Source organism: Trachypithecus francoisi, unplaced genomic scaffold (genome assembly GCF_009764315.1).
Source record: "Trachypithecus francoisi isolate TF-2019V2 unplaced genomic scaffold, Tfra_2.0 Lachesis_group3, whole genome shotgun sequence".
NCBI lineage: Eukaryota > Metazoa > Chordata > Mammalia > Primates > Cercopithecidae > Trachypithecus > Trachypithecus francoisi.
The window spans coordinates 126,622,441-126,634,653 of record NW_022681468.1 but is presented as its reverse complement, the minus strand read 5'-3'; the positions used below and the strand labels follow the sequence as shown (position 1 = coordinate 126,634,653).

The following is a 12,213-nucleotide window of genomic DNA, read 5'->3' as shown; positions in this document are numbered from 1 at the left end:
TTTCTAATTACAGTACTCGCAGAAGGAAGACAAATATGAGGAAGAGATCAAGGTCCTTTCCGACAAGCTGAAGGAGGTAATATGAGAGTTGTGGATGAAGCCAACTGGATTTTAAATGAGTTTGTTTTCATGGAACTGGTCAGGGCCTTTTCATTTTAAAGTTCTAGTGATCCAAGTCAGGAATATTCAAAGGTTGCCTTGGAGTGTGTGTCCAGTGCTAGCTGCCATTTCTCACAGAGGTGACTGAAACTGACAAGTAGTTTCAGATCCACTTTATGGGTGATGCGCTTCATTTACATCCTCTAGTTTCCCTATGTTTGTAGCTGCGGGAAACACAAAACTTCCCAACTTTAACTCAAATAAATCATTACAGGCTGAGACTCGGGCTGAGTTTGCGGAGAGGTCAGTAACTAAATTGGAGAAAAGCATTGATGACTTAGAAGGTAAGATCTTAAGTAGTGTTTTTAGTTTAATCCTTCTGGTTGAATAGTGATGTGGCAAAACAATTTTCCAATTCAAGGGCATCCACCTTGATACGCTCCTTTGCACTTGCACATTCTTCCTGTCTGTCCTCTGGGGTTTTCCTCTGTGGCTCTTAAACTCATGAACCTGAGTCTTCTGCTCACCAGGTGACTAGTTAGCTACCAGCCATAGTGGCAGATGCCATCCAGCTTGACTTCATGCTCATTAGAAGTGTGGCAGGCTTATTTTTCACTGTGAGGGAGGTGCTTATCGGTGAGAATGACTCAGTATATTTTATATCTTTAGTGTTACTTCCTAATTAAATTGGGAATGATGTGGTGATTGTGGACTTGTTTTTAGAAGAAGCCATCTTCTTCCAAGTATGAATTCAAAGTAAGGATTTGGGGTTTTTTTTAAGTCATGTATTATCTTATCAAACTACTTTATATCCTGAAGGAGGAGGGGAAAATTATACTTAAGCATTTCTCCCCTAAGGCACTTAGGTTTTATTTTAGTAATAACCACTCTATCTCACGGATATCCTAAATGTTGAGCTTTGAGGTTTGTGAAGGATTAGCTATGAACAAGAAAGAAAAAAGACAAACAAATATATACATCACAGAAGGGATTAGAGAAGGAACTAGTGTTTGGTACAGATAATCAAAATAGTGGAGAAGAGAGAATGACAAATGGTTGCAAAATGATCTGCCAAAGTGCAGCAAAGTCTGAAACCTGCAGCATTACAAAACTAGATTACAGACTACCATACCACTGCCATATAAAGTGTGGCACTCATTGCTTTTCAAGCCTCCTGGACCAGTAATAGGCAGCTTGAGTGGGAAGACCACAGGAGTAGCTTAAATGACACTAAGAAATCGCTATCCCAGTGGTCTAGTGTGGTCAGGAAGTCAGTGGTTTGAAGGTGGAGCCGGATAAGGACTACAGGCTGTAGTCACACATTGTTCTTCCAAAACACTGCCGTTGGATTTTTTTTCCCCATTGTTTATAGCTGCAGATGGCTGACTACTCCAGTGTAATTAAAATATAGCTCTGCAAAAGAAAGATGTTCCATTAGCCCGTGTCCCCTCATCAGGAGATAGCCTTCTGTGGTTTCGTTTAGGATTTAACATGGTTTACTGATATACCTACCATATTTGTTATGATTTTCGTATTGAGTCTTTCTCATTTTATTTTCTAATGGGTTTTGTTCTCTTTGTTTTTGTTTCAATTTATTTAAAACAAAACGCACGCCTCCTGCATTGGCCACCTGCTGCGGCACCAACCCCTTCATGCATTGCCCTTTTCTTGCTGCTGTGTTGGGATGGTGCATGCACCACCCTCACTCACCTTCCATCTCTTGATCACTCTCCATGTTCTTGCACCTCTGCCTTCCACTTCCTGGTCATAGACGAGCTGTACGCTCAGAAACTGAAGTACAAAGCCATCAGCGAGGAGCTGGACCACGCTCTCAACGATATGACTTCCATGTAAACGTGCATCCACTCTGCCTGCTTACACCCTGCCCTCATGCTAATGTAATAAACTCACCACCATCCCTTCCTTGCTCCTTGATCTCCATCTTTGCACTCTTGTGTTCCCCCTTTTTGTCATAACCTAGAATAGTTGTTTTTTCACTTTCTACTAATATAAAGGCCAACTAGATTAAGTGTCTATACAAACCGTTTTCTTTTCAGAATCCTTTTATTTTGTAAGTGCTAAACTAGAGCAGTGAACTAGAATGAGTGACCTTGAGCACTATCCTTTTGGGAAATTAAGCTAAACTCAAGTAAAACTAGACGGCCATGCCATTTGTTGTACAGGAACATCTCAAGAAATATCAAAAATTTGTTTCCTGAGATTCAACTAAGTACAACAAAATCATTTTCATAAAATAAATATAAATTGAAGGAACCCTTAAAGTGTCAGGTTATTGAGAATCTGAGGATAAGGAAATTGGCATGATCCAATACAGCCCTAACAGTGGTACTATAAAAGATCATCTCTTTTACTTTTAAGAATTCTAGAGTAGGCCAGGCACAGTGGCTCACGCCTGTAATCCCAGCACTTTGGGAGGCCGAGGCGGGCAAATCACGAGGTCAGGAAACTGAGACCATCCTGACTAACACGGTGAAACCCCGTCTCTACTAAAAATACAAAAAAAATTAGCCCGGTGTGGTGGCAGCACCTGTAGTCCCAGCTACTCGGGAGGCTGAGGCAGGAGAATGGCGGGATCCCTGGAGGCGGAGCTTGCAGTGAGCTGAGATCATGCCACTGCACTCCAGCCTGGGGGACAGAGCCAGACTTCGTCTCAAAAAAAAAAGAAAATTCTAGAGTAAAAAGAACCCTCTGCTGAGTAACCAAGCCTTTAATTTTCTGTTTTCATAAAAAGAATTAAAATACCCACGATAAATACTTACCACGACCTGTGTCAAAGAAATGGGAAATTCAACACAGATTGTATAATGTGAGCCTGGGAGTTAATGGCCCAGATGTTACTGTTAGGCAGTAAGAGTTGGAGTAGGTAGTCTTGTTATCATGAGAAGAACCTTCAACAGATACAACTAATTTACATATTACTAACCAAACTTCAATATTAAACTTTTCCTACTACTTTAAATTCTAACCTGGAATGGTTCAGAGTTCTTCATTCTAATATCACCCTAAATTCCCTGAAGCTGGAAATGTCATTTTCCAAGCCCACCTGTCATTCATTTACCCATGCAGGAAAAATGATAACTTGAAGAGTATGGCATGTGCCTGTGGCCTTAGACGTTATAGAATCCCCATACTCAACAAAAAAGCCCCTAGAGACATGACTGTTGCCATGGAAACCAGAGAGCAGTCTATCTTCTCATCCCTCATTTGTAAATGAGGGGGAGGAGCAGATCATCTGTCTCTAAGGTCTTTTCCAGTACTAAAATGTGGTGATTCTTTGGGAAAAACTTTTTGCATCAAGTATGATTAAATATTCTGAAAGATGAGTGTAGCTTAAAATTTGTTTTTAAATTCTGTTCATGGGTTTTCTTAAAATGGACCCTTGCTGAAAGGCGGCCTGTGACGGCCTCAGGTGGGACGTCCTTCCAAGGGTGTGGCTGGCAGTGGGTTTTGCATGACTGCTTCTTGTCTGTGTTTCAGGTGCTGTCATCTATTGGTTTGGTTTTCTTTTTTCTTTTTTTTTTTTTTTCTCATTGCGCCACTTTTTTTCCCTCCCACCTTTTTATCTTCACGCAGATAAGTTTCTTTGCTTCACTTCTCCCAAGACTCCCTCGTCGAGCTGGATGTCCCACCTCTCTGAGCTCTGCATTTGTCTGTTCTCCAGGTGACCCTGGTTCTCTCTCTTAGCATCCTGCCTTAGAGCCAGGCACACACTGTGCTTTCTATTGTACAGAAGCTCTTCGTTTCAGTGTCAAATAAACACTGTGTAAGCTCTTTCTGTTTGCTATTCTTTTTACTTCTTATTTATTGACATTTTAGTTTTAACATTGAATAAAACTACAAAGCTGCTTCACACATATGAGGGTTAGTGTTTGGCTGCTGCTTTCTTTTTCTTTTTAAATTCTGAACACTATACAGAATTACATCAGGAGTTTCTAAAGCAGTGGTTCCTTGTTGAACTTTAAAAAAATACTCAAGCCTGCATCCGTCTGTTTTTCAGAGGTTAGAATGAGGTCTGGATATCTGTGGGGGTTTTGGGGGAATTGTGATGGCTCTGCTTTGGAGTCTGGGACACACAGGGGACATTGCTTGTTGAGAGTTGAAAGGTCTGGCTTGATCAGTGTCTTCCTTTCCTGGAGGTTTAGCTCAGGATGTAGTGACCCCTCTATGTTGATGTTTTGGTGGCCCTGCTTGGGAGGACCTGGCTAACTAATCAAAGGCTCATGATGAATGGTTCCGTAGCTGTCCTATATTACTAGGAAGTTATACATTGAGAAGGGTGAAAAAGAATTTGAATTCAAACAATGTAAGTTTTGGTTATTGTCAGTCATCCTTTTATAGCACAAAGAAAAGTTCAAGCTTTTTTGAAGTATATTCATGACTCAGCCACTTTTATTTTGATCATGAAAATGACACCTTAGGTTTTCTAAATATGATTACTCTGGTCAGTTGTGATTTGTGATTTTTAGCACATACTCTTTTGGAGGGATTGTTCATAGTCTTTGTGTTCAATGGCTGTGTTTTCATTTGTGGAGATTTTAAAAATATAGCAATGAAAGTTTCTTTTTTTTTTTCCCAAAAAGATAGTTGGTGGAAATTGTTCAGAAGACAGTTGTATTTCATTTGGGCTTCTGTTTTATTTCACAAACAGCAATTAACTGATTTTTTAAAAAAATACATTGTAAAAATTAGAACTTTAACTTATATGGACTTTAGCGTCATAATCCCCAACATTTCTCCTTCCTCAACAATCTAGCTATATATTTCTCCTGGTTTTCTTTTTTAACATGGATGATCTGCATGTTTTGTATATAGTTTTTGTAGCCCGAGAGGGCTGATACACCACCCTACTGAAATAAATCTGGACAAACTCAGAAGATAGTGTCATTCTCACTCTACAGAGACTTCAAAGCGTAGAGGAAATGCTTTTTTAAAAGAAAGCTGAGAGTTAAAGTATTGTGGTCGTAGTATGGTGGACTTTTAGAATCTGGACAGTGTCTCTCCCTTGAGCGTATAAAGACTTCTATGATTTCATGTTTTTCTTTTCTTAAGGCTCCTTGGACCTGCTTCTATGATTCCTTCCTTGTTCTTTTTTAAATTCAGAATAAGAGAAGAGTACCCTTCTCTGAGTAAATCCTGCTTCCTGACGTAGACAAAATGCCAAGTCTGAAAGTTCTGCTGAGCAGATTTTCATGTAATTCTGGAGGCACATCTGTTTTTTGGAAATCCTTCCAGAAACTTTCACACTTTCTATCAGTACACTCTACAAGGGGAAGTGGGGCACTAATGGACTGGGAGGGCAGGTCAGGAGTAGCCCAAGGTGTGCACGTGCAAGAGGAAAACAGCAAGTCAAGTTTATCAAGAAATTGTTGGAGCCCAGGCTTCTGGTTCAAAGGGCCAGGTCATAGCTACAGCTGCTCCAGTGGAGGCCAAACCAAAAGTATCACTGAGTTTGGGCACCTGAAGCTTCAGACAGCTGGGAGTCTCCATAGAACGGTAGGGAAAACACTTCCAAGGATATGAGCAAGTCTTGTGCCTGCCTTTCGGCCACCCATGCACACCAGCTCCACAGCAGCTGAAGCAGAGCAGGTCCAGAGGAGGCTGTCGGAAGGACCGCTGTCCTTCCTGCTGAGTTCACACTGACCCTCTGGATTCTCCAGATTTTCAGCAAAGTTCTTCCATTCTAGCCTGGCCAAACATTTGGGCTCAGCAAATTGAGACATGCTCCCTGCCCATGGAGACAGTCCCCTGTGCCCGTAGTGTGAATGTAGTCATGGGATTTATGTCTTGCAGCCCTCAAGCATATGTCACTTGCAAAACACCGTGGGAAAGTGGGGGTGTGGTAAAGAGATGGGCTGGAAAGGCTCTTTGCCCTCCATGAGCTGGCCATCTGGTGGGGAGATAGAGGAGTGAAGCGAGTCCGAACTCACAGGCATGTGCATTTGGAGCCAACAAGGAAGAGAGAACTGTTCTGACTGGGAGCTCCCTGGAAGAGGTAGCTGACAGTTGACTGGGGTTTTGTGTATTCAGAAAATGTGGATGAGTGAGGAGGACAGAGCAGCAGATATTCCAAGCGAGAAAACATAACAAGCATAGCATCCTCCCATGTCCTACCGTTTATGAGAGAATGTTAATGTGAGAACTGCTCAATCTCCCGACAGACCTGGGGGCTGCAGGCACATTTTCCCCAGGGGTAGGACTGTTAGCTTTTCAAGATCATGAAGTATTTCTAGGTCCAAGTTGTCACCAGCATTCAAAGCCACCCTGCATCCTCCAGCTGTTGCCAGTGCATAGCAGGCTCTTGCTTGTCATAGCGTGGGTGTCCCCTGGTTCATCAGATACAGACTGACTCCTGCAGTTGTTTTCCCCTGGAAGCAGATCACGTGTCAGTGTGTAAAATGTATATCATGCTGGTCTTCATGTAGGTGTTGCAAGTTCTGTTCATTTTATACACATCCATTAGCACCACACATGAATGCCATCCTCTTCAAGAAGTAAGCAGATAGGGCCGGGCGGGGTGGTGGCTCACGCCTGTAATCCCAGCACTTTGGGAGGCTGAGGCGGGTGGATCACGAGGTCAGGAGATCGAGATCATCCTGGCTAACATGGTGAAACCCCGTCTCTACTAAAAAATACAAAAAAAATTAGCCGGGCGAGGTGGTGAGCGCCTGCAGTCCCAGCTACTAGGGAGGCTGAGGCAGGAGAATGCCGTGAACCTGGGAGCCGAGGTTGCGCCACCGCATCCAGTCCGGGTGACAGAGCAAGACTTTGTCTCAGAAAAAAAAAAAAAAAGCAGCAGATAAATTCTAAATCAGTGTTGAGTGGTGACAAGTGCTTGTTCTTTTGCTGTTTGAATGGATAACACTATCAAAGCTAGACGAGAGTCAGAATGTGTACCCTGTATCGCGGTGACTGGGGGAAGGACAGGGACTTAATTCCAAATTTCAAAAAATTTCAGTGCAGCAAAAGCAGTAACCCCCAGTTGGTACTACCTGAGGGGAAAGCCTGCCCTGTGAATGGAGGGGAAAGGGGTTCTGGAAGAGGTGGGCAGCACTGGGCAGGTCGAGGTTTCACCTAAGTTCAACACAGCCCTAGCAAGAGATGGATGTCGCACTGGGCTCACCTCCAGCCAGGCCTCCATTCCCAAATCTGTTGCCAGCTCACAAAGTGTATGGCTCAGCTCACAAAGTGGTTTAGTGAGGTATAAGAGGAACGTGCACTCTTCCTCCTCCTCTTATGGTGTTGCTCCTCCTCCCCTCCTTTCCCCACCAAGAGAGAAATTCTGACCCTTCCTAAGTCTACCAAGCTTTTTAGGATCTACCCTTCCTGAATACAGGACAGGTGTCTATGGAGTAAGAGTAAACTGCTCAGCAAGTGACCAGTTGCTGTCCTGCTTGAGGTCTCTGTTCTCTATTAACTGCCTCTCACCAAGTCTGCTAACCTCTCTTCCTTCTGCCTCTTTTCTGCTAACCTGCTTGCTGACCTGTACAGATCAACTCTACCAGCAACTTGAGCAAAACCGCCGCCTCACTAATGAACTAAAGCTGGCTCTGAATGAGGATTAAACTTAAGAGTGAAAAAACTTGGGCTGAATTCTAGTAGAGCCCATGTGCAGAAAATCTAAGACTGTCCTACCTTCAACTAATAGAGTTGAAAACAGTTGCTTTCTGCAGAAATGCAAATACAAGGAATTGGCTGAAAGGCTGGCCTTGCCTGCATTTTTCTCTATATGGCTGGAATAATTACGTTCTCTTTAATCACAAAACAGCTTTTATGGTAAAATACTTATGTCAATTCAGCACTGCTCTTTGAAATAGCAGGTCCTTTCGTTTGAACTGATAAATAATGAGGAGCCCCACCCAAAAAAAGTTTTCTATTTCCCGACAGCCATGAGTCCTACTTTAAGTATACATATGTGTGTGTATATATATTCCTATTAGATATTCATATTCCTAACTTCTAAATATATGGTATAGTGTTTGAAATATGATTAAATGTTCCTATGCTTGGGCAAAATAGCTTTTGAAAACAGGAACTCATGCCAGAAGCTCCTGGTTGTCTGAAAGGTATGCTTTACTCAGTCTAATGGTGCTGTTGGAGTCTGGGGAGAATGTCATGCTAATAAACACTATAAAAATATTAAGAGAATGTCCTAATGAAGTGTGCATGAAACATGTTGACAATTTTTTATGAGCAACAGAAATAAATCATTTTAAAAGTTCTCAGAAAACCTATTTATGTCATCTTTGTTTTTGTGAGTTTGTGTTACCGCACAACTCCTAGACTTTTAACTGCCTGTACCTCAGAAATGTCTGCCGTTTGTAACTTCTCCAGTCTGTATAACAGTGCTGCAGCTGTATTTGGTTTTTTACCTCTCCCTATTCCCACGGCACACAGTCAGTGAACCTTCAGCAAACCCCATGTGCATTTTATCCTCAGTGAATGGTTAGTGGAGGTGCACCTGACTGCTCTATGAGAATGCGTGCCATTGCTCCTTTGGGTCAAAGACGTCCTCCCCCCATCTTAGGTTCTTGTCTAGAAATGAGTAATGTCTTACAAGCATGCCTAGTTCTAATCATCTCATCCTGTGTTTGTGATTGATGTTTGCCTGCCTAAATGTACAAACCACCATTGTGTCCAAAGCACAGCTATTCATGACTTAATTTTCTAATCCCACCACAGAGAAAGTGGCTCATGCCAAAGAAGAAAACCTTAGTATGCATCAGATGCTGGATCAGACTTTACTGGAGTTAAACAACATGTGAAAACCTCCTTAGCTGCGACCACATTCTTTCATTTTGTTTTTGTTTTGTTTTGTTTTTAAACACCTGCTTACCCCTTAAATGCATTTTTATTTACTTTTACCACTGTCACAGAAACATCCACGAAATACCAGCTAGGTCAGGGGGTGGAGAAAACACACACAAAAAGGCAAGCCCATGTCAGGGCGATCATGGTTTAAATGTGCCATTTCCCGGGTTGATGTTGCCACACTTTGTAGAGAGTTTAGCAACACCGTATGCTTAGTCAGTGTAGGAATCCTCACTAAAGCAGAAGAAGTTCCATTCAAAGTGCCAATGATAGAGTCAACAGGAAGATGAATGTTGGAAACACAATCAGGTGTGGATTGGTGCTACTTTAAACAGAAGGTCCCCTGTGGTCCTTTGTTCAACATTGTACAATGTAGAACTCTGTCCAACACTAATTTATTTTGTCTTGAGTTTTACTACAAGATGAGACTATGGATCCCGCATGCCTGAATTCACTAAAGCCAAGGGTCTGTAAGCCACGCTGCTCTTCCAAGACTTCCATTCCTTTCTGATTGGCACATGTGCAGCTCATGACAATCTGTAGGATAACAATGAATGTGGATTTCCACTGTTTTCAGTTCTTCATGTTAAAGTGAAAGATTTAGACACTACATCCAATTGGTAAAGGACATTTTCTTGAGAGTTATAACTATATGTAAACATTGTATAATGACATGGAATAAAATGCACATTGTAGGACATTTTCTAAATTTGGTGGTCCTGTCATTTGTATGTTCTTCATTTGTGAACTTTTGATCATGCCACTGACCTGCCTTCTGCCACAAATAGGTTCTCAAAACGATATCCCAGAGTCCAGGGGAAACTGGGTTTCATGTGTTACCTTCTCAGAAACACTAAAGGCAGTGTTATTTTGGTCCGTTAAAGTTATAACCAAGCAGGAGAGACCCTTTCCAAATGTCATTTTCAATGTTATTGGTGTATATCTGCACATACATGTAGGACTTTGGCAGTGGCTTTACTGGTTTGGGGATTTTTCTTCCTGACATATTAGCTAAGTCTCTAGCAGTGGCATAGCCACACAAGAACCAATGATGGGTTAATGTGCCAGATCTGCTATTGTCCCCCAGCAATGTGATTTGACTGAAACTAGTGCTTTAGCGAGTCTTTATGACCTTATGCTTCCCAACTCCTGTGAGTTCTCAATTCCAATACGTCTCCATTTTCTCAGACTTGGAAACTAAAAATGTCATCAGTCATTTCCCTAGCTCTTGAAGACTCTAAGCAAATAAAATAGATTACAAACAATACCGGCTTCAACTGTGCTGCAGGGAGAAAAAAGCAAACAGAATGGAAATAAATGAAAACTCATTTGGATGCAGATATATTTTCATTCAAAAGTATTAAATATCTCTGTAACTGTACTTCCATGCCCCTTAGTCAGGAATCTCTTCTCCACAGAAAGACAAAGGCTGTAAGGCAAAGAATCCAAGCAGGGTCCCGGAGCCTGGTTTTAGGTCTCCTTCCAAAAAGCTGTCCCCTTGCTCATGGCAAATAAATGCACTGGTCTCAACCCTGCTACAGTTTCAGCACCCCTAGTCTCCCCTCTGCCAATCCTCAGCTAGGAAAAAACCCTCTCTGCATCACTCTAGTCATGGAAGCCTTTCCTAAACCTGGCCTCTTTCACTTGGGAGCCAGATCTGGCTTCAAATCAGGACTCCACCTGTATTAGGCTGCCTAACCTGTCAAGTTCCTAAATCTGAGCTGCTCCATCTTTAAAATGGAGATGAGATTAGCACCTAGCTCGTAGTTTATAATTGTGGGAGTCGAATCTATAACCACTTCAAGTACACGGCACAGTACCAGGCACCTAGGGCTTGTTCCATGAACGTTAACTGCTTGGCCAGGCACGGTGGCTCACGCCTGTAATCCCAGCACTTTGGGAAGCTGAGGCAGGTGGATCACTTGAGGTCAGGAGTTCGAATGAGACCAGCATGGCCAACATGGCAAAACCCCGTCTCTACTTAAAGTTACAAAAATTAGCCAGGCGCGGTGGTATGCACTTAAAATCAGCTACTCGGGAGGCTGAGGCAGGAGAACTGCTTGAACCCAGGAGGCGAAGGTTGCAGTGAGCCAAGATCATGCCACTGCCTGGATGACAGAGTGAGGCTCCATCTCGAAAAACAAAAAGTTAACTGCTGTGGTCCTCAACTTGCCATTTGTGCTCCAAAGACCACCCATCCTTGTGAAGCTAAAGGGAGACTAACATTACCCCAAGTTATGATGACAGTTTTTAATACTTTCAGATGCCATTTATGTGTGCTAAACAATTTGTACTCACAAGGGCTATTTCACTTAAGCCTCACATCACTGATGCTCAGTGACTCAGTTCAGTAGCTCCCAAATAGTGGGGTTGGGCTTCAAACTCTGGCCCTCTGTGGCTCCTGCGCCCTGCCTGGAATCTCCTTCCCCTTGTTTCAAACATTTTACAGCAGAAGAAAAACAGTTTCTAGATAACAGATGAAGCCGCAGGTATAATTAGGAGAGGAGGAGGCCGGGAAGATGGAGGTGGAGTCAACCGTTTAGCAGCTGACATGACCGTGAGGGAGTGGTTTAACATCTGACTTCCCCCTTGGGTTCCAGAGATCAGACGAGATCAGTTAATTATGAAGCATCATGCCAATTCGAAGAATGATTACCTAATCTTTCAGATGAATATAAAAAAGGAGAACAGCCCTGTCTCTACATGGTACACGCCTAGGGTATGACTGGGTGTGATAACCTCTGAACGTGCCACTCTGTGAGGTCAAGGTACAGAGATGAGGACTCTTCAATATGCAAAGGCCAAGGCTGGAAGCTGAGATGGTCCGTGACCATTTAGAGAACCATGAAGTGTAGAGAGAGAATTCAAGATTCATATTCTAAATTCCATTGCTGAAACTTAGCAGGCCCAGATTTCAGAGTGAATAGCTGGAGCAGTTGCCCTGTTCAGAGTAAAACATTGTGGAACTCCACAGAGAAAGGACACAGATAAAAACATAAGCATCTTCAAAAAATAATGAGAGTTCTACAGTTTGTTTGGTTGTTGTTGTTTTGTTTTTTTTGAGACAGAGTCTCACTCTGTTGCCCAGGCTGGAGTGCAGTGGCATGATCTCAGCTCACTGAAACCTCCGCTTTCTGGGTTCAGGCAATTCTCATGCCTCAGCCTCCCGAGTAGCTGGGATTACAGGTGCATGTCACCACGCCTGGCTAATTTTTGTATAAAAATAAAGAGTAAGAAAGTACTCTAAAAAGTAGAGATGAGGTTTCACCATGTTGCCCAGGTTGA

At 42.6% G+C, this 12,213-nt stretch overlaps 1 protein-coding gene across 21 annotated transcripts in view; it reads left to right on the top strand.

Annotated features, from left to right (window-relative positions):
- Nucleotides 1-9,637, top strand: part of TPM1 (tropomyosin 1) — a 29,221-nt gene extending 19,584 nt beyond the window's left edge. For 7 of the 21 annotated variants that reach the window (XM_033189856.1, XM_033189859.1, XM_033189860.1 and 4 more), the window contains 3 exons: nt 14-76; nt 374-443; nt 8,800-9,637. In XM_033189856.1, the coding sequence (XP_033045747.1) occupies nt 14-76; nt 374-443; nt 8,800-8,882 (216 nt within the window). In that variant the 3' untranslated portion in view covers nt 8,883-9,637. The other 14 variants (XM_033189851.1, XM_033189852.1, XM_033189853.1 and 11 more) reach the window with 4 other exon arrangements.
- Nucleotides 9,638-12,213: the final 2,576 nt, after the last annotated feature.